General features: G+C 47.1%; 1 protein-coding gene across 1 annotated transcript in view; it reads right to left on the minus strand.

Annotated features, from left to right (window-relative positions):
- Nucleotides 1-22,675, minus strand: part of LOC119382528 (E3 ubiquitin-protein ligase lubel) — a 164,016-nt gene extending 141,341 nt beyond the window's left edge. The window contains exon 1 of the mRNA XM_049412766.1: nucleotides 22,602-22,675. Coding sequence (XP_049268723.1) covers nucleotides 22,602-22,626 — 25 coding nt within the window. The 5' untranslated portion in view covers nucleotides 22,627-22,675. The remainder of the gene's footprint in view (nucleotides 1-22,601) is intronic.
- Between the last annotated feature and the right edge of the window lie 821 nt (nucleotides 22,676-23,496).

A 23,496-nucleotide genomic window follows, 5' to 3' on the forward strand; every position in this document is an offset into this window, starting at 1 on the left:
GTTGAAAGGGATAGCGCTGGAGTCTTCTGATTGAAGAAGACTGAGCAGATTAAGTTTAAACACAATCAAATTAGTTTTACGAGCACTTTCTACAGAAAGAAGTTCAATACAAAGATACGTACAAAGTGTATATGAACTACGTAGGGCGACCCTATCTCGGCAGAGCCGGCTGCGCCTGGCACCACAAGCCCGGCTCAGAAGAACCAGCCGGGGCAACGGGGTCACGTTCTGCATGTAGCCATAGGCACAGCCATGGGAGTTGGGACCCCCACGAAATAAGATCCTGGCTACGCCCCGGGCCACCGATGCCCGGCCTCAAACACTTCCACTCCAGTAGCCATGCGAGTGTGCCGTTCCACCCCCAATCCACGAATTGGTATGATATCGATCGTGTGCGTGTTCCGCTGACCATTCAAACACTGAATATCCACTACGACCACTCTATTCGAGCGCAGTTAAACGTGTGTACCCTTCCTTTTAAAGTAAGGCTTTTTAACAGTGGAAAGGAACACACAATCATGGTAATCATACGTTTCACGCAAATCTTCTTGACCTTCGCAGTCAAAACGACCGCACGAGAGACGCACGAGATATGGCACCGATGGACACGCGTCATGAAGGCCGCACGTCTGGTTACGGGCAACTCATTCGTACCGATGGCTCTGCATGAAAGCGCAGCGTCGAGAAAGGTTTGGAGCACCACGTCATCATCGGGCAAACCTGACAGGTGACACGCTTGGTGTATTGGTTATGAACTTCTCGATCGCGACCCTTCCGCAACAAGACGACCGGCCGCGCGACGGTCGTCTTGTTGTTAAACTAAAAAAAGACTCAGATTTCAAGTTTCACGTCCAAAATTAAGAAAATAAACCACGTCTTTTACGTGTCCTTAATTATGACGCGCCTATTCTCGGGGAGTCGGCATGCGTGTCAATCAACGCTGTCATTGTCAATCTTCTTGCTTGACGTGTTTATGGCTTACAAGTGTCTCAACACGATAGGATAATTCACTGCACAATTATCTCTGCACGCTTTCGAGCACTACCTAACGAGCCCCAAGCGAATTCTTGCTCAGGAATCATGTCACGTCTAGGGCACGACATATTCCTGTTTTTCTAAAACTGGCAAATAATTCGTCTAAGAAACTGGCAAATAATTCGTCATTTCGTAATGGAAGACTTTATTGGGACGACTGGAGCAGTCCCTGAACTAGAGCGGATGGTCTAGACAATGTAGATCAAAAAAAAAAAAAGTACAAGCTGCCGCTGCGCTCAAGTCATCCTGGGTAGTATAACGAGTGAGCGGGGGCAGTGCTGAAAGCGGTGGAGGGAAGGCTTTGTCAACAGTGGAGCGCAGGAAGTGGGCGCGCCTAGCTGAGCCGTTGAAGTCGAGTATGTTGCGTATAGTTGAACCTGTCTGTGCCGCTCGTGTAAAACGTTTAGCAACAGTGGACCTTCAGCTCGGGCTTGTTGCGCGCGCTTTTCGTCTAAAGATAGGCGGCCACGCGCGCGGGCCGAGGCAAGGCCGGCGGTCTGCGGTTTCTCGTGACGCTCGGCTCAGAAACGAATGCGGCCCAAGAGTGGCAGCAGCAGCAACCACTAGGCACCCCCCCTCTCTCGCCCGCTCCGCCGCCGCCCTTCTCTAAATAACCGGGCTCAGAATGCAGTCACGGGCAGCTTAATGGGCTTGGAACAGGAAGTGCTACGGAACGCCCGCGGCTCAACATCGCCGGCCATCGCCGAGCTTAGGGGCCGGCGCCACTGGCCAAAACGCTCGCGCGTATAGGGCGCCGCGGCTCTGGGACGAAGCGAAGAAAAGTGCCTTATACCACGCGTCTCGTAAAAAGAGGGCGAGAAAAAGAAACGCCAGCCGAGGGAAAATGAGAAAACTGTGACCTCCGGCGCCGTACGCTGGCCTGCTTGTACGAATGGCTTCGACGTTGGCGTTTGCGAATTGGCCCGCACCCGTAAACGTTTGTTTATTTTCCGAATGACGCATTTTAAAGCGCGGCTGAGACGACCCGCTTCCATTCCTTGCGATCGTATGTGAAGGCTACTGAAAAAGGGAGCGTTCTGGAGGGTGTCTATGCTAACTCAACCAGGTCGGAAAGCATATAAACAATAAACATATGCGGGCACCTTAAGGGACCTAGTTTGCTTTATGGCTAACATCACCCTTAAAGCTGTAAAATAATGTACTAAACACTGCAGTGAGCTCGAACTGCCCCTCTGAAGAGGGAAACAGCATAATTCACAATATGCACATTTCTAACCGGCTGGTACGCACGAAAACATATGCGTCGACAGTTCGAGAGCGTTCGCTATTGAAGTTTACTTCGTTCACTGTTCGTATTTGCCGCAGCTACCATCATGTTTACTTGCAACAGAATGTAGCAGTAGCTGAAAACTTGAACTGCCCTCATCAATGATCGGATTTTACCCCTTAGGCAAAGGGTGCTATAGCCATGACACAAACTATATAGTATTCTCAGTGACACGAAGCATTGTACTGTGTGTGAAAGCTTTGCCCGCACAAAAAAAAAGAAAAAATGTGGGAAGTTTGCACTAAGTCGCGCAAAGCTTTGCACAGCGGAGCACGTCGCCGCTCGCTGGGCAACCTATTTCTCTATATTTCTCTATGGAGCTGGGCGACCTTCTTTATTTCTCTTTAGTTTTCTCTTTATTTCTCCCTCTCTTTCTTTGTTTCTCTTGTGTCTGTTATTGTGTTTCATTTATGTTTCTCTTTCTCTCTCTTTTCCTTTCTATTCGTTTCTCTTTCTATCTCTCTTTCTCTTTCCTATCTTTGTCTCACTCTCTCTCTATTTCTCGCGTGGTTCCTCTCTCTCTCTATTGCTTTCTCTTTCCTTGATTCTCTCTCTTTCTTTCTCTTTCTGTATTTCTTTCTCTCTATTTCTCTCCTTGTCATTCTTTATATGATATGCTTTACTCTCTCTCCCCTCCTCCTTCCTCTCCTCCTCACCCTCGCTTCCCTTTTTTACCCTCCTGCTATACGACACTATACAAGGTGTAGCGAAGAGGAATGTTCGCTGGACTTTGCGGTTGCAAGATTTCGACATGCGCGTTGTCTACAGGTCGGGCCGCCGCCACACCGAAGCCGACGCCCTATCACGCTCGTCTGTGTCAACCGACAGCACTGCCTGTCTATCTGCCGTGGACGAAGTACTTTCGTTCCCAACCGACTGCGACATGGCGTCGGAGCAACGCAAGGATGCCTGGATCAGCGCTCTCCTCCGATTCATTGCCAACCCGTCGACTTTTCCTTCAGCTTCCAGAGCCTTGCGTCGTCAAGCTGCTCACTTTGAGATCCGTGATGGCCTCCTCTATCGCAGGAACTACATGTCCGACGGCCGCATGTGGTTGCTGGTGATACCTCGACATCTTCGTGCTGAAATATGTTCAGCCTTCCACGCTGACTGACATTGTGCACATGCGGGCATCTTCAAAACATACACCCAACTTTCCTCGAGGTTGTATTGGCGAGGCACGTAGACCTTTGTGCGCAAGTAAATTCGGTCGTGCCTAAGGTGCCAGCGACGCAAAGCTCCTCCTCAGCACGTCTCTGGTACGCTCCAGCGAACCGTGCCCGGCCAGGCCCTTCGACCGCATTGGCATAGACTTGTATGGACCCCTTCCATTCACGGCTGCCGGAAACCGCTGGGTAGTCGTCGCTGTTGACCACTTGACGCGATACGCAGAAACAGCCGCTCTGTCTGCTGCCACAGCCCGTGACATAGCATCTTTCCTCCTGCGGAACTTCATTCTCCGTCACGGCGCACCATGCGAACTTCTGAGCGATAAAGGACGTGCGTTCCTTTCCGAGGTTGTAAACGCACTCCTTGCCGAATGTCATATCGTTCATCGCACTACGACCGCCTACCATCCTCAAACCAATGGCTTGACAGAGAGATTCAATCGCACCCTAGGCGACATGATCTCTAAGTACGTTACCTCTAAGCACTCTGACTGGGACCTAATTTTGCCCTTCGTGACGTACGCTTACAACACGGCTCCACAGGCGACTACAGGTTTTTCGCCATTTTTCCTCTTATATGGCCGAGAACCTTCGACCGCACTCGACATCGTTCTGCCATACCGACCCGATTCATCCGATCCTACGCCCATCTCTCAAGTTGCCCGCCGCGCCGTTTACAACCGTAAACCAATGAAAACAAAAATCTCGCCGTGCCGATAACCGCCCGTACCCTGATCCTCACTTTCTTCCAGAATCCCTTGTGTGGCTTTGGGTTCCAGCTGCCCCTACAGGCATCTCCTCCAAGCTTGCTTCGAAATATCAGGGACCCTACCGTATCGTTGCGCAGACGTCACCTGTAAACTATATCGTTGAACCGGTTACACCGGCTACAGACCAACGCTTTCGTGGTCGTGAAGCCGTCCACGTACAGCGTCTGAAGCCCTACTACGATCCCCTTGTACTGTGTTCACCGTGAGTCGCCAGGATGGCTCCTTTTCCGACGGGGGACGACTGTAGCAAAGAGGAATGCCCAGCGCTGCAGCCACATCGCCAGCTCTGCTCGAGGCACGAGCTGGAGCTGCCCAGCCTGTGGTTGCTGCAACGCTCCCTGCGCCTGTGTTCACCGTGAGTCGCCAGGATGGCTCCTTTTCCCACGGGGGACGACTGTAGCGAAGAGGAATGCCCAGCGCTGCAGCCACATCGCCAGCTCTGCTCGAGGCACGAGCTGGAGCTGCCCAGCCTGTGGTTGCTGCAACGCTGCCTGCGCCTGTCCAGCTCTTGCTGTCCCTGTTCGGACGCTCTCAGCGCAGTGTTTTTATTATAAAGGCCATGCTATGTTCTGTCAGCTTGCCTGGATAACCAAGTGGTTAATATTCTCGCCTGGTATGCATGTACAGCATATGGAAAACGAGAACGGCCCTACAAAACGCTGATCCAGAAGCTCGTTCCGCTAGAGAGTATTTCATTGAATATGCAGTATATATAAGAAAAATCTATCGACTTTAGGAAGAACCATTAATATGGATGTCTATGTTATATTACCTGGTTTCATTGACGCGGTTTTAAACCTGCGGCCGGTTCACCTTTCTGAATAGCATCGTCACAGTTATGAGTGTTTTTTGTCTTTTGTGTGTTGAATCTGTGCGGTTGTGATATAAAATTATAATTCATATGTAATAAAAATGAGGGAGAGAGTGACGTACGCGCGCACCTGCGAGGGAAGCGTGCGAGGACGTCAACGCCCAGCTGCGGCGTGACCTACTTGGCACCGCTCCAACACCTGCGCCGAGGGAAGCGCGTTGCCTCGCATTTGTGCGGACGGAGGGACAGCGTTTAAAAAGGCTAGTCAAAGAGCTGCTTCGCACCTAAAAGACGCTCGCCTTCGAATCGTGGGTACGTGGGTTCGAATCCCGCCGCCTCATGAGAAATTTTTTTTCGCCAAGATTATCTCTTTCTTTACAGCTTTCTTTCTGTCTGTCTCTCTGTTTCTTTCACTTTTTCTTTCTTCGCCCTCCTCCTCACCCTCCCATCTCTCCTTCGCTTTGTGCTTCCCCCTTGCTATACGCCGGACAAATAGGCGCACGTGTTCTGGGAGCGAAGCAGAAGATGAAGCAGGGGACGACGAGAGCGCGTGCCGGTTCAGGATGATGATAATATTGGGTCTCGACATTTTACGACGAGCTAGAACAGCTTTGCTGTTAAAAAACAGAGCACGCGTCGGCCAATTGTGAACAGCGAAAATATAATTCTCGAAAGCAGCCGGACAGCGGAAAGCCGCTCTCACAAACGAACTCATTGGAATTTCTGCCGTTTGTTAAACTGCGAGAGTTTGCAATTGCAGCAATAGATTTCGCTTGTTCTTAGCGGTTCTTAGCTTTTAGTTCAATGTAACCTAAGCAGACAAAGTGCTTCCATATCCCCTAGTCATCCCAGGGCATTCATTCCATGCCAGAGCAGTGCGAAAGAATTCAAGTAGCGGTGGCAAATGCCATTTATGTATATAATATACATATTTATGTGTATATAGATATGAAAATAAGATATGAAATATAGAATCGCAGGGGGAGGAAAAACAATATTTTAGTAAGCAGTATTCTTATGCCTACAACGCATTTTAAAAGCGAATGCGTTTTAAAACAGAAGCGAAGCCTTCACCATGCATGAGTTACATAAGCCGAGCCACTAATCCTTGTCGCCCTACAGGAGTTTCGAAACAGAAATGCACGCGCTAGTGAGCCGTTCATTGTCTTGCATTACGAATGAGCGCCCGACAGTAATAAATCGAATAGTCGTTTGCACAACAAGTGACGTTATTGGACATTTGTTAACCTCATAAACTCCTGAAATATTGTATACTGCGGTACTACTCTTCAACCGCTGCCACTTCTTTAAGCGTTGGCAAACTCAGCAGGCCTTTTCGTTGACAAAACAAATGGCTTCAGTTGTGCTTACCTGTCTATAGCATACGGAACAATGACCATGCGCAAAAGTCGCAAAACATCTTATTGGCAAGTGCCCTCTACCACTTCTCAGGCGCCTTCGCTAATACCTCGATTGTCTGGTGGCCCTTACGAGCAGTCCTAGCGTAGGAGCTTTTTCCATAAATGCGGCGCGCCCACGTAATCAGAGTGAAGTGAATATAAATTAGTTTGCGAGATAAGGGAGACCCAGCGCTTTATTATTGCGCTCAATAAAATGATAAAGAATTTGTTATTTTAACATACACTTCCGAATAATATTCTTGTCAGTAAAGTGTGTGTTTCTAGCGCCAAGAATGAATGACTGTTTACCTTCGTTGACAATACATCCGACAATGATTGGCTGACATCTGCCTTTACAAATAATTCCAGTCTAAGAACTTTCAGTTCTATTAGCATTCTTCGCCTATACTTCGTCCACTTCGGTACCCCGCTGCCGTCGGCTATCGATAGCCCCTGAAGCGGCGCATCATTTGCATTATCGTTTACATTAACCCCAACCAAGATCGGTGGATTTGGCGCCGGACTCTTGGCGCAGCTTTTCGTCTGTAATGTGTATTTGTCATTGGTCGGTCTACTCGCTAATATTACGATCGACGCCGCGATTCGCCGGCGCCTGGCCTTAAGAGCTACCCAACCACACAAAATTATTCGTGGATATGGACCGAGAAGTCAGATTGCCTATGACTTCGTCAGCATACGGGCACCTCACTGAGTACTATCCCCTCACTTGCTACATCGTCAGCATTACCACAGGATACGGAAGAAAGACTGAAGCAAATAACTCTTTAGTGGACGATCTTATACCCAAAAACAGCAACAATTCAGAGGCAATAGTGAAACGATATGATAGTTGGAAACGATTACTGTCAAGAAGTGAAATAATGTACGCGAGGCAATACCTTTCCACTGCTGCAGTGTTTCTCGCTTGCCGTCCACAATATGTCGTACGTGAGGCTGACAACATCATTTACAAATCGTGCTCCGTATTTGCATAACTCACGGCATCTTATTGCTTCAAGTTTGGAGATCCCCGTCTAGTAATCCGATAGAACAACCCGGCAATGTCCTGTCACAAACAACACTTGCGTCAGTCCAGAGCCCGTACTTGCGTCAAGTACGGGCTCTGGACTCGTGTTTACCAGTTCGTACATACGCTTCCAGGTTTCAGTCGTATATCATACGCGTTGGGAAAAATCCATAATAGAACTCGAACCGGCGAGTGGCGATGGCAAACATGACGTTCGCGAAGGCGGTCGCCAAACAAAATACTTGTTCTAGCACGTCAATAAAACAGGGCAGTTACTCACGAAAGCTTTCTGCGTAAATTTAACCCGCGATTGATCATCGTCGTGGCAATTAACTTGGCGTAACGCCGATCGCTAGAGTGGCATACACGCCCGAACGCCGGTTGATTACAAAGCGTCTTTGTGTGAAAAAAGTTTTTTCTACAGATGCTTGATTCTTGCAAACAAGTTCTGGGTATTCGGTCTTAGTTATGTTTATCTTGATAAACAAGGCATGCAGGTCGTACTAATGCGCCTCGGCGTGAGATCAGTCGCCGCGGCACCATGTCTACGTTGTTATATGCAGGCTGCAGCTGTTCGCTGCTATTTAAGGATGACACTGACATTAAAAGTGATGTTCACATGAGTGGTACCCCTGAAGGATATTCCAAAACGACTTCTTTTTGGGCTAGTTGGTGCTTCCATCGCTTAGGTACACTTGACTGTGGCGCAAAATACATTTCGTGAAAAATGGGCGTAGAGATGAGAAGAAAGTGAAGCGCCGACCACCAACGGTTTAATGGCATACTCAGAAATGTACAGAGAAAAAAAAGACACTTTCCACGCATGCGTGAAGAGTGAACGTATGGCGTGGAATGACATGCTCAAGATAACATGCTATCGAGAAAGCGCATTTCTGATCACTGACACAACCAGACCCTTTCTTTTAAATGCGAAGCATTTCTTAGCGAACCTCTGGCACTTTGAGCGTTTCTATCTACGTATCTATCTATCTATCTATCTAGCCGCCTACGTCTGGGTGCTCTCGTGATCGCCTCCTTAACTTGGTCTAGACCAAACTTTGCATGGGAGGGTAAGAGGATTTGACGAATATGACTAGCGGGTCATGACATGAATAACGTTGAAATCCTGTCGCGTACGTCGTCAAACCCTTTCCACTAGACACGTGTGGCACATACCCGTTTACCACGAGCCGCGGTGTACGGGTATGCGCCACAGGTGATTGACAGTTTATATCTACCCAGGAACGGCGAGAACAGGCATTGCTAACTTAAATGCTAGAGCATTAAGGAAAACCAACACCGGCAGCGTTGACTCAACGGATGGAAAGAATGAAAATTAGGATCCCAGCAGGAATCGAACCCAAGTATTCTGCGTGGCAATCAGGTATTCTACCACTGAGCCACGCCAGGTCTATAAATTGGTTTGGAAACACAGCCTACGCAGACGTAATATGGGTGCAACGTCAATTGTGGTTGTGGTGCTGGCTATCTAATTTTACAAAAAAGCAATAAACACTACATCATACTCCTACGATGTGTACTCCTACGATACAGGCGTCATATCAGATTGACGTCTGTAGTTCCAGTGTTGGCTCCGCTTTTATAGCAGTCTAATAAACATTACGTTTGTATACCTATGATTGAGCAAGCTATATTGAAGCATTGCTCGACCCCGGAGGAATACATTAACGAAAGTTACATATGATATCCACATCACCGCATCGTAAAGTGCACTTCGTCCACCAGAACGACGCAGTGTCCTCTTCATTTCTTACGAGGCTGGGCGATGGCCTCATGCTGACCGAGGATGATGTCAGATTGATTGACAGCCATTTGTAGACTAGGCTACGTAGGCCACATATGCCCAGGTAGTCTACGAATAGGACAAACACCATCCACTGATGTTGGTCTACGTAGCACTATCCAGGCCTACCAGCCTCGACGGCCTATACCTCACCAACGCGAAAGGTGGCTTCAGGTTCCGACATGTCGCCGGCTCTGTCGACAGACAATTTGTCGACGAAATGACCGAGGCATCCACGAATTCCAACAGCTCTACTATACCACATACTTCACTACACATGGACCCCTGGTCACCACGATCACGACCGGATCCTATAACAAGTAATGACCAGCTGCTGGTGCTCACTGATCACGGTGATGATGCCGTTGTTCAAGAACTGTCAAGAACGTCTTGCACACATGCACACGGGTTCGTGAAACATGCGTGTGTTCTCGGGACACGTATAAGCACTACATATCAGCTTACCGCTTCTGGTGTTGGTAATACCCACGTTGCCATTGGCAGCGGTACCCAACCGTAAACATCTGGTTATATAACACATATGCGGCTCTTCAACATATATATGTGTGCGTATAAAATTTATACAAATCTTTAGCGTCATTTTGTAACGTGTCGCTCAGTAAAAAAAGTTACGCCACAGTCACCTACCCGTCGCATGCTTCGCATAACATCGACTCCCACGGTACGTGGGATCTCCCGAATTTTTTTTTATGTAGAAGGCTTCCAACAACTCTCTAGCAGTTTGTTTGCTACTTTTGCCGAGAATCAGCACTTGCGCAAAGCACAGTACACAACCGCAGGCACTGCAATGCGTGGGAAGATGCGCATAATCTCTCTTACCTACGCTATTAGCATGCTCCCTCAATCTGTCGTTAACGCAACGTCCCGTTTGTCCGATGTAGGACTTCCCGCAGCTTAGGGGTATCTCATAGACCACCCCTTGTGCACAGCGCCTAAAAGGTTTTGCGTGCTGTTTCTGGCAGCCCATCGGGTCATCGTGTGATTCGCGTGCACAAGTGAGCCAACTTATTGGGGCCTGAAAAAACAACCGGGATGCCGTACCGGGTAGCCACCTTCTTTAGGTTATGGCTGACACGGTGCACTTAAGGAACTACTTCTGGCTTAATCCACTCCCTCTCTTTCGAGTGTGAATTTGCACTGGCAGCGCTGGCTTTCAACTTCTGCAGCAGGGAAACGCCCTAGGGTTGCCACCTGTCCGGTTTAAAACGGCCAGGCCGGTTTTTCAGATGGCGGGCCGGTTGCCGGTCCGCACATGCTGCCATTGGCCGTTTTTCTTTTGTCATAATATTGCGATTGCTTAATTTTTGGGTGTTTTATAAGCGTCAGTTCAACAACTCCGACGGGACTTATTTATCGTCAATCACCAAAACTCGTACGCTATTAGTCAACCACTTTCTGGGATCCCTTCAAGTCTATGGGGAACCCAAGCTCAAGTTTGCGGCGCGACGACAGCGCCGCGCTGCGGCTCTGTCGGAAAGCTCTGGAGCTTATGCGCGGCCGACTCAGCCCCTTTCACGGTAGCGGTAGCGGTAGCGCACGTGCGCACACGTTCTTCTGTCGGTGCGGGTCACGGGGGGGCCGTCAGCTCGGCACGTTGAACCGATAGGCTTGCTGTGCGAAGCTGCGCATTTCCGCGATGGCAGAAGTGACCCCACGGTAGTAGACGTGAGATCGGAAGTATTCTTGTGTCGTGGGCTGCCACAACAGTGCAGACAACACCAAGGCACGCGATTTACGCGTGAAACTGTATTGTTTCCCGGTCGTGTCGCACGAGAAATAAAGGCGGCAAGCGTGGATAGATGACAGCGCTGTCTCGCCTTCTATTTTGGTTGTCTGAGTTCATCGCTTTCGTTCGCTTCGACTACCTGAATCGGTAAGTAACGCGGCGCATGCACGCAGCGACTACAGTAATGATTACACTCTGTCTTCTCGCATTGTGAAAGTCCAGTTACGGTTGTAGGTGAAACAACTTTGTGTTTTGATTCTTCGTGTTCGTGAGACCTACCCGTCGTTGTTGAACGTTCACAATCGCGCTATACCGTTAGCGTTGCGCGGTTGGTTGAATTCAACTGAACTCGGCACATTGTCAGAAGTTCGGCGCCTGCAATTCACGCGTCGGGAAGGCTGCTTTATCACGCCGGAACGGACGTCCGTGCATTTTCAGCAAGCTTTGACATCGTTCTGCAGGTTTGCTTTGTTTCTGTCACTTTATTAGTGTGATATATATTTAAGCCGCTAAATACAACTGGCATTTAATACATGCTTTGCAATTGCAACCTTGAAGTAACCTTCTGTCACCTTCTGATTTTGTGCGATTTTGTAGCCGCGTTCGCGCAGCAGGTTTAATACGCCTGTCAAGTCGATATCATAAAAAGAGACTGCAAGCATGACACAAGAGCCGAAAAAACGAGGCGAGCAGTTCATCTTGCTTCACAGTGGTTAAAGCTCAGCTTATAGCTGCCTCGCGTCTTAATCGGCGGGTGATTCTCCAGCGGCACGGAGGACTTGGCTCTAACCTTCTCAGGAAACAGGGCCATGGTCGTGTAATTTCTTTTTTTCGCACGCCGCAAACGTTTGTTCACGAAAGTACACGGCTGCTACTGTTAAGCATGCCATATCAAAACAACAATCATATGATTCGTAGTCCACACCGCAGAACATCCATAGCGTGTACGGCTTCATTTCTGTGTGCATGTGGACCATTATTCATCTTTAACATGACAGAATGAGACTTACCTCGAGGTATACGCCCTACACGGTGTAATCACGACTTGGGAAATGCATTTCGCTTTGAGTCGGGCGTCGTTGTCGTCGATCGTCTGCTCTTCACCGTTAACGTGATTGACGAGCCTTTCTCCTTTTATCAAGTTCGCTTTTCGGTAGTGCTTGTCCAGCTGTGAGATCTTTTTCAACCCGCACTGCAGGCGGTACATTGTGAGGCGCCGCGAGAGCTCTGCGCGTGCACAGAAGCGAGCGGCAACGCGGTGGAGAGAAGGGAAAACGCTCGCTGCTTACACCCCAGTTTCTCTTTTTGTGCCAGAGATGGCGCTGCCTGTCAAGAGCAGCAGCGCCGCTAAGCGTTGCTTGGGAAGCCTATAGCGATTATTGGAATAGAGCATATTATTGCGCGTGTATGGTACATGAATATCCGACATTTTTGTGGCATATGCACATTTTAACGTTCCTTTGTGTCTATAATGCCACTGGCCTGTTGGATTAAGACGCAGAGAAGAGCTTTTTTATGGACGAAGCATTGTGGTTCCTTTTCAGCGCACCACATTCAGAGTAATAAGCGAAGTTTCATTCCAATCACGGGTACTTTTATGTCAGCAATTAGGCTAGTTGGTTAGCTTACTGTGCTGCTTTTGTTTGTGCATTGGGTTTATTTGGTTCAATGAAAGCAATGTTACATTAAATGGCACTACATGCCGAAGAATTGACATAGCGTCTATTGTTGTACATTATTTTAATCTCCTGTTAACCCCCCCCCCCCCGTCGTAGAAGGGCCGGTCTTTTTTTTCGGAAAAAGGTGGCAACCCTAAAACGCCCACACTGCGTATTCGACGCAGCGCCAGTTGACACAGCGCCCGGTTGACACACGTTGACACAGCGCCCAGTTTCGCCAACGTAGAACATCCCACATGACATGGGAATGCAATAGACCACTCCAGTGGAACACTTGACGAACGGCGTTTGGTGTTCTTCTGGCATCCACGTTTGCTGGTGTTGCAAATACGTGGGCACAGCTTTCCCAGCTTATTGGGGGCAGAAAAACAAATTGGGACCCCGTGCCTACTTGCCACCTTCTTAAGATTGTGGGAAAGCTTGTGAATATGTGGAGTGGTCTATTGCATTCCCATGTCATGTGGGATGTTCTACGTTGGCGAAACTGGGCGCTGTGTCAACGACCGTTTGGGGGAACACGCACAAAAATTGAAAAAGCTAGATGATAAGTACTCACATTTAGTTGCGCATGTCATTAAGTGCACAGGATGTGTGGCCCGGTTTGAAGGGACAATGATTCTTGGTAGGAGTGAAGACAAGACTGCACGTGTCAGTTTAGAAGCCTATCACATTAAGAAACTTGATAACAAGTGCGTTAGCGCCCCATCTCTTGCCCTCCTTGACTGTGAGTTTTATCTTCTAGATGCGGCTGTCGGGTCTTAGGTCATGTTTTCCTGCGGTTTTCCTTGGTTGGCTGTTTTGCGTTGTTGGCGCTGCGCGTTGTTAATCGTTGTTATTCATCCCTCTATTTGTTTTTGTTTTTTTTTCCCATGCTTCACTTTGGCATATATAAGGTTAGAGTGTACTAGAACTGGGGAGTGCCCGGAACGAGCTTCGAAAAGTGAAGCCCAAACAGGGTCAATCCGCTTGTAGCGCTGCGATCGGTAGTCTGCAATATGCCGTCGTTTAAGAGATGCGCGCGGCTCCGTCGAAATGGTGCAGGGGTAGAATGCCCGCTTCCCACTCAAAAGGCCCGGGTTCGAATCGCAGCTGCAGATGGTGGGTTTTTATTCTTAGTGTCACCTTTTGTAGCTGTATTGGTTTTCCTTTATTTCCTAAAACTACCTTAAGTTGCTACGTGTTGGTTCAAAAAGTAACGTGACACGTGAAGTAAAATAGGAAAAATCTGACAGTGAGCGTAATTACTCGCAGCGCCACCGCACGGGATTGAACAAAAACGTAAAGTATGGCCTCCGAGATTTTCGCGAAGACGAGACTCGAAACAAGATTTCACATTTTACGTTACTTTTTGTAGTGATAAGTAGCAACAGAAGCTAGTTTTAAGAAAGAAAGTAAAAAACCAACGCAGCTATAAAAGGTGACAATAAGAATAAAAACCCACCATCTACAGCTGCAATTCGAACCCGCGCCTTTTGAGTGGGAAGCGGGCATTCTAACCCTGCGCCACTTTGCCGGAGCCGCGCGCAACTCTTAAACGACGACACATTGCACACTACCGGTCGCAGCGCTGCAGGTGGATTGACCCTGTTTGGGCTTCACTTTCTGTACATTGGTGCTGCGGCCGTTCCGATCACTCCCCTGTTCTAGTACACTCTAATAAGGTGTATCATTCTGCCATTAAAACCAGTTGTCAGTCAGCGTTTGTGTCCGTGTCGTCTCTCTTGTGGGTGTGTGTCCACGCTGTTACCCCCTTAATCTACGATGAACCAACTCGCCCAAGTAGAAGTATTAATGGAACGCTACGGAAAAGCTGTGCGCACTGTAACGCCATCATGATCGGCGCAAGTTAAACTGGTTTCCTTCCCCCAATTAACGGTTATGTTTTGGCATTGACCACATGGCGCATACTTAGGTATGTACGTACTGCAATTGTATAGGAATTAGTCGCAGATCACGTCACGTTCCGTGTTTCGGTCAACCTCTCACGCCTAGTAAGTGCCTATATAACGATCAAATGACATGTCGTAAACTCGCGTCGAACGGCCGGAGTATAGCGTGAAACTGTGAGTCCACTTTCTTCGCGTCGCGAATTGTGTGTATGTCATAAATTGATAGGGAACGTTTCAAGGACAAAGGCGCACCCTCACGCCTACTTTTAATGGCGAATAAGCGCAATGGTGCCCAATTCACGTTGAGCAACATTTTCGCCAACCAATCCGCAGCAGCATGCGCTTTGAGCCCGTCTCACACCGGATCCTAAACTAACGCCCCAAAACATTTAAAAAATATCGATTGAGCCGACGAGTTGCTGCTCGACAGTTTGGCAACAAACTGCATTATAAAAGGATGCGCTAAGAACATGCTCCGGAGCCGTCCTACTGTTCCTCACTTTTCGTGCGAACCTAACAGTAATCGCATTCACATAAGTCACAAACGCAGCGTTCGTGCAGCTCGACGTCCTGTAGTGTATCCAGAAACGCCGGTTTGGACGAGACACATCCAGCTAGCGCCTTCACAGATGCTTGCATTTCACATGATGTGTCGCAAGCATCAGAAGTGAAGAAACTGAAACCTTAAGAAAAATCTATCGGTGTCTTCACAGCGTGCGTCTTGAAGGGCGCCCCCGAAATAAACCACGAAAACCACTAACGAATAGTTCGCTCCCTCTAGTACACGATAGAAGTTATATTCATGATGGTGATGCGCTAAAAGAAACGGAGACTTATGAAGAACACAGGACGCGGCGTTCTTCATAAGTCTCAGTTTCTTTTAGCGCTTCACCATCATGAATATATACCAACACGCCCAACTGGCAGTTATTCTAGAAGTTATATTAATTTTTTGATAAAGCAGGCTTGAACAATTCTTTTCACGCTGAGCCCATTTACTGTAACAACAGCGGGGATTATTTTATTTATTTATTATTAATTGCTGCGGTGCACATAACGTTGTCTTGTACTCGATCATCCGCTACGGTATTGAATACTGTGGCCGCCAAGATGAATACGCATGTATCACCACTTTGAGAGTTGGTGTGGAAGTCCCTAATCTGGCACAGATCGCCAAGTGCGAATGTTTTCGTGACAGCTCAGTATTAGCTCGGCCTCGCTCCGAAGTGCTTTCGCATCAACGCATCTTTAAGTCGATCATTCCCTGCGGAGTACGCTGTTTACCGAACTATAAAGTAAAGAGCTTAGACGTACTCTGTTCTTCTCGTTGTTTGCTCTGAGCGCTACTATAAAATTTTCAATCTCCTCTACTTGAAAAGCTAGCTTTGACATCTTGCCAAAGGCAAAGCACGGCTTAGAAATAAAAACATGTCAAATAGAAAATGCTGTTTTTCAAATCTGCGTCAGTTCAGGTCTACTCCCTAAACTGCGGCACCCACCTACTGCCCTTATTGCGTCCCACTTTCAGCGTCTCTAAGCTGTGCAGTGAAGCTACAGTCACCGTGAGCCTTTCTGGAGGAAAAGCCAAACTGAAGCGGAGGCTGCCCACACGTGCTACGGAGTGAGCATTCACGTCTGACCAACTACGATGGCCGACGATAAGTCATCTTAGGCTTTCGCCGTTCACGAATCACGTCTTTAACTGAGGAAAATACCGCGAGGCAAATTGTGAGTGGCTCCTGATTGACTCAAGCTCCAGCATTAGCCTTCCAAGTATGCTGTATCGTTTTGGCGAGACGGAACACAAATTTCCACGCTGTCTGACGTGCCAGAAGAAGGTTCTGACAAAAGCCGCGGTGCAGCTACGCATCCAGCTGAACACGAAACAACGAGAGGGGTGAAAGAGTGGATGACAGGCGCGCATCTCGCGTTTGAACAAAAGAAAGGATCCCGGATTTTGCAAGGAAAGGAAGCGTAGTTTAATATTGCGAGGCATTCTTCCTTAACACGCTTGCCCATTCTTACCTCTCTTTCTCTATAAGAGATTGGAAGAGAGAAAATCAGTTCTTTTGTGGCACTGTCATGTTACTACGGCGCAGAAACTGAATGCGCAAAGAGATAATATCCTGAATTTGCGCCGGCGTTTGCGCTGTGTGTAGGCGGGAAAAAAAAAACTATAATGCACTTTCTTTAACCGACTGCGTTCGTTATAAGTGTTACAAACAAAATGTCATCTTGGTGTTTATCACAGCTGAATAAACGTCTCTCCCGCGCGCTGCATGAAGACCACCGATCCATTCGCTACACCGCACTCATTCATGGTGCATGACGTTATAGTGCCCAATGACGTATGTACCTACCCGATTCAAATGGGAATGCGACAACCACCCCCATCACCATCATCAGCAGTATCTAATCTCGACACACTTGGTCTAATATACAAGGTGCCTTTTCCTTTTTTTTTAGACAATACAGATCTACAGGAGCCAAAGTTAGGCTCCTGTAGTTTTCGCACACGAGCTCTACGTCGATGCGGAAATACTTTGCCACAGTTAAAATGACACTGAAGTGACTATTAGCAAAAACTCGTTAATTAACTCTTTAATTACTGACTTGAGGGTAGTTGTTCATATTAGAAAGTTGTAGTGCATGCAGACTTGTGGCATTCCCATTTTTTTAGAAATCACTAAAGTTGCGCGCAATTTCAGATAGCCATCATCGAATTTTAATGGCGATATCGGAACTAATGGCGCGCGGCGCGCAGGAAACGCGGCCACTCTGTCCCGCCCGACCGAAACTTCCCGTGACAAGGAAGTGAAGAAACTTGAACGAAGGCGCGTCGCGGCAGTATCTTGTCGAGTAAAGCGGCAAGTCATCTCACTGGCACCAGCGGATCGCCTTACCTTTGCGTCTGGTGCTTGGGGCTTATCTGTTTCTACCGTGCGGTGCGCAAGAAAACCGCACTTTCTCTGTAAAGAATAAAACTCAGGGGCAGCCACAGCGGCGCTTCTTCGTGCAGACAGGCGAAAGCCTTTTTCGGGCCTGTTTATAGTTTAAGATAAAAAGAGAAGATGGCCACACCGCGCGCAAAAAGTAAGCTACTTGTGTATTTAGGACTACTTGCCATTTTTTTCTGAGGAGGTTCTGTTTTGACGCGTCTTGATTCCAATTTCGTCACTGCCTAGTCACGAGAACTTCCCCTTCTGGCTCACGTCACATCAAAGCGACATAATTTTCTAAATGTATTTATCGCACATGGCACGAACCTAAGTGTAGTCAGGCGTTTGTTGCATGTGCACAGCTAATTTGCAGCATCTCTTGCACAAGGGCAATTACATTTTAATGCAGAAGCCGGTCATCTATCAGGGACAGCTATCTCCAGAGATCACCAGTAAGTACATCGGAGAAGTAAAAGGTCATGTTTTCCCTGAGTCGCGCTGTTCGAACCATGTAGTTTTCAATTACACATCCAGCGTTTCTAAACCCTGTAGAGGGAGGCTTTTTTAATCAGGGTTCTGAGCGTTGGTGGTACACGTTTTACTAGTAGTACGCAGAGTTTGACTAGTAGTACCATCCATTCAAATGAAAACCTCAGCCAGGCGTTGTCGTAATAGCGTCGCTCGGACACCGCTCGATAAAAATACGGCTGCTGCGTGTCCTTTGCGCGTGCAGCATTCGTTTGCGATTGAGTTTGCGAAGGTGCGCCAGAGCACGAGAAGAAGGCACTTCCGTCTCACAGCGAAGTGGTCGAGCGAGAAGGCACGATCTGCCATTTAGCGCGGACAGCCCCGTGTATTTTGAGCATCCGGGCGGACGAGAACGAATGCCGCCAAAGTTTCTCCAGTAAACTGCGGAGCAAAAGCGTGAGGCAAAGTGAAGCGTTGCGCGGTCGTCTGCGTTACCACGAGTGACGCAATCATTGCGTCAAAGGCGTGAGAACTCTAAATCCGTCCGCCTGGTTTCTTTTACTTTGAGCGTTCTGTTGTTTTTCTTTTTTTTTTTAGTTTTGCGGCCGTCCATAAGAAAGTGAGTCCGTACTTGTGTTGCTTTTGTTGGAAGCTCCCTTTAATTGCAATAAAACTTCGGTTTCATGTCGTCGGCCAATCAGCTGCGGCGAACGAACACGCGGAAAAGAAAATTGATACTCTCATTTAATGAAAAGAAGCTGTTTCTATTTATTTATTTATTTATTTATTTATTTATTTATTTATTTATTTATTTATTTATTTATTTGCACGTTGATAAAGTTACTTTGTGCATGTCGTACGCGAATAGAATTATTTGTTGAAATATTTGTTCTTCATTCCACCTCCTGTACGCTAGGCGTTATTCCCAAAAGGTCCAACTTTCTTTTTCTCGCTAAACGCACAATTTCCTGCAATAAATCGTTCGCAGTGAAGAGTGAATAAAACGTCGTGTAAAAGTCGCTGTCAGCCCATATTTTTAACTAAAACATTTCAGTCTTCTAATTTGTACATGAATACCTGAACACGGGCAACAAAACAAAGCAAGGTCTGAGTACGGGCTAGTTGGTATTCCATTTCAAATTGTGATTACAGCGCAAGGGAAGACACGAGACAGAGACCAACGAAGACGAGCGCTCTCTTCGTTGGTCTCTGTCTCGTGTCTTCCCTTGCGCTGCAATCACAATTCAATTAGCAACAAAACAAATCCGTTTTATGGGGAAGCTAAGATCTTTCAGACGGTAGCATTTTGCTTCACTGACCCTGAAAAAGTTCTTACCGTTCACACAATACCCCCCCCCTCCCCACCTCATCTAATTTATTACGTTATAAGAATTCCATTAATAATAATTGCGGGGGTTTTACGTCCCAAAGCCCCGACATGATTAGGAAGGACGTTGTGGTGGAGAGCTCCGGATATTTCGACCATCCGGTCGAAATATCCGGAATGCACCTTAATGTGCACCTAAATCTCCCAACGTGCACCTAAATCTTAGTACACGGGCCTCTAGCATTTTGCCTCCATCGAAATGCGGCCACCGCGGCCGGAAACGTTATAAGTACTCTCACCTACGTAATGCACGTTAACCAAATCATGACAAATGCAATAACCAGAACAGAAAGGACCATTTTAGCTGTGAACCTTGTAGTCTACGCTTCTACACAGGGTCGTCAAAGCTACTTTAACAATAATTTTAACAAAATCACGACGCGAGCCACGCAAAATCTGCTTGCACAGGTGGCTTATGCATTTCAGAGGGCACAGTTCTGAATGGACATTACTGCTGTCATGATCGTGATGTATATTTAGATTTTAAACGTCAATATAATCATATTTGAAGGAAATATCGCTTTGTTTGATCCTCCTGGAGCGTTTCTCTTGCGAGATATTCATTACGGATGTTGACACCCATTCTGCTAATTTTGCTGCAGGGGCGTGCACCTCGGCACAATGGTATGAGGGAATGTCGACGTGAGAGAAAGGGAAGTAGTCAGGCATTGCTTGTTTTCACCGGTCGAGAAAACAATTTTTGTCAGCTTAGTCAAGTGGGCAAAGACTTGCCAAACGCAGTAAGAAGCGACATTACGATTCTTTGAAATTCTGTGGGGATCTACGCCCCTGAATGCGAAATTAGGTGAATGAATGTCGAATATCATTATGAATATCTCGGAAAAGAAGCGGTCCAGGAAAATCGAAGTAAAGTCGTCTTCAAATACGATTGTTCGTGAAGTATGGAGTACAACAACACGTTATAACTGCAAGAGAATCAAAGTCATTAGCGTGTTTTTGTTCGACTTCTGGAGATTTTAATAGGACTGAAAAATTGTGTCCTCCAAAAGACATGTGCCCCCTGTACAAGCAGATTTTGACTAGCTAGCGTGGTGTTTTTATTAAAGCTTCAGCGAGATTAACTTTGAAGACCTCGTGTATACAGTATAAGTGCGGTCTTATCGTGAATAGATCAGGATCCACCGATGAGTACAAATGTTGCGAGATCATCCTCGTGAATTCGTCGTCTCCGAATAAAGCCATAGCATATTTCGAGTGCACTAAAAACATATCTTCTCACGCGAAGGAGTGTAGACATGCAACCCCCCCCCCTTCCCCCGCCGCTTATTTGCTACCCGTGCTCATGAGTACTATACTTATCGATGCCCGAGACAGTTCTAGTTCGTAGTATAATGCAGTAAGTTTAACCGAATGCAAATATTCAATTTAAATGCTACTTCTTTTCGCACTTTGCCAGTGGGCCTGTCAAGTGGCACTCCGTCTGCGTTATTATCGGGATGGCCCGACTCATAGCGGCAAGTTATAAGAAGGGAACTGATGGGATTGCTTAAGCGTATACATAATACGAGGACAAGCGAGCGGGCGTCCACAAGTGCTTGTGTGTGTCCACTGGCTTGTTCCCGCATTCTAGGCATGTCTCAGAAAGATGGCCGAACGTCAAGTCTTGCGAATGAAATAGAATCGAGTGAAAGGAGAGAGAGAGAGTGGTGATGAGAAAGAAATGAGATAGATGTTGTTACCAATAAAAATTGAAGAAGTCCGATTAGCTCACGGCCTGACATGCTACTCCAGGTGTGGTAAAAGTCACGATGTACGGGAATCGAACAACTACTAATAATTCGCACGCAATCAGCCTGGTATGAAGCCTCAATAGAGGCCCGTAGTTTCCAAAAATATTAGGAGGGCTTTCGTTCCACGCAACGTACGCGCAAGCATTGGCCACATGCCAGCAAATTAATAATATCTGGGGTTTAACGTCCCAAAACCACGATATGATTATGAGAGACGTCGTAGTGGAAGGCTCTGGAAATTTTGACCACCTGGGGTTCTTTAACGTGCACCTAAATCTAAGTATACGGGCCTCAAACATTTTCGCCTCCATCGACATGCCAGCAAATTAAAAGCAATTTTGAGCTGGAGTCATGGCACAAACGCAACGCAGCTTTCGTAGGTCGTCTGTGCGATGAATATTGACTGCGCTCATATAAAAGATGAAACACGCCCTCAGAAACACTGCACACTGAGCATATCGACGGTTGTGGAAACTCAAGTTTTCATTTAAAGTAGTTGATGTGAGCCACGTTGAGCTTGAGGCGATAAGGGCGTGCTCGTCTTGTCTACTCAAGCATCACGGCGTGTTCAACTCGCAAGATGAGTAAATTTTGTAAAGGGATCGAACGTTCGTACGGCATAGCGTCACATATGACGCTGTAACCGCAACACGACAAGCGGAGTTAAAGTCACAGTATGGCAGCGAAAAGAATCAATACATTACACACGGGCCGTAATGTGATCGCCATGTATACTCAACGAAGTCGCACAGTGCCTTCCAGTATTTAGCAACCATGAGTCGACTGTTTCTTTTTAATCACTTGCCCAGCCCAAGTTCACATTTATGCACCAAGTGCCACATGGTCATGCAGGATTCATTTCATGCATGCTCTTAAGAGACTAGAACGTGTGAACGGCCTAGCCCTGCATGTGCGTGATGCAGCTGAGATAAATCGGAAATCACGGCGATTATGCAGCTGCAAGTAACCTACTCTTGGGCTTTTCATTAGACGTTAGCCAGGCAATGACGCACGAAAAAAAGATTGTGGTATTTGCATCAAACAAATCATTACTTCTGAATAGTTCTAACAAAACAAAACGTGAAAATAAATAGTTGTGACGAAACGCGAGATAATAAATTCGTAGGCTTCGCTACCAGCAACCTACAATCACTGACGAAGTGCGTGCGTTTAGGCACTTTATCGCCACCACGATGTCACAATTGCAAAATATCATAAACTCTGCATTTGTGGCATCGAGTGACCAGTGTGAATGACCACCACTAGACACACATTGTAGGCTGACGATTCATATAAACAACTTTTGTTCTGAAAAAGCCCGTGTCGACACGCATTTTTTAAGCACTTTCCGGCAGAATTAGTGCCTGCTCGAGAAGAGAGAGAAACAGAAAGACATGCAAAAGATCATTAAAGTTATTCTCAGAACACGGTTCTCACCTCCTACGTCTTTTCTTGCAAACATGTTGACGACGGCTACGCACTTTCCAGCCTTCTCATGCTCCTGCAATCTGTGTGGAACGACAGTAAATTGGCTCAGCACAGCAGCACGCACCCAGGTCAAAAAGAAAATATCGCTAATATTATTTTAACGCGTCAGTCAGATCACGACGACAGGGCTTATGTGGTCGCCATCGAGATATTCTGCAGAAATATTATGCAGAAATCATAACAACCACAGCCTACTAAATCACACAGAAGGCTTAATCTCCAGAAAGCGATATTTACTGCAACTAAATTATGTCAAACTCTCTGCACGTAAACAAAGTTAGGGAGCATAAATGTGGACGTACTTGCTGCATTCATCATCATTTATGGTTTCAATTTCTAGTGGCCATGTTTTTTTATGTTTACTGTTTACTTTATCCGCGATGTTTACTGCATAATTTCATAGACAATTCTTCTTTGCCTGTATTACGTTTCCGAAATTGTATTATGCCCCCCCCCCCCGTGTAATGCCGACTGGCACGACCAGTGCAACTCAGCACGACGATTGCAACTGCCGCAGAATGAACAGCAGCAGCAACAGTCTGCAAGATATGACGAATAAAAAGTAACGTCCATAAATTGAGTTGCTCCTTATTCCGAATCGTCCCCATTTAAAACATCGGCGTATGAATGTTTGCTCTGCTGTGTGACTAACCTCGATATTTGATCACCGATTCGTGGAAGTGTTCTTTAACTAGACCGGATCTGTGCTTTCTCTCGTGCGTCACCTCTTCCTATTGTGTAGTGACGACGATTCCCCGTGATTGTGAACTCAAACAAAAGCCTTGTCGTCTCAATACAGCTATAGGGAGCACACTCTTCGAAGAAGACTGAACCTTGGATCAGG

This window comes from Rhipicephalus sanguineus, chromosome 1, assembly GCF_013339695.2.
Source record: "Rhipicephalus sanguineus isolate Rsan-2018 chromosome 1, BIME_Rsan_1.4, whole genome shotgun sequence".
NCBI classification, from domain to species: Eukaryota; Metazoa; Arthropoda; class Arachnida; order Ixodida; family Ixodidae; genus Rhipicephalus; species Rhipicephalus sanguineus.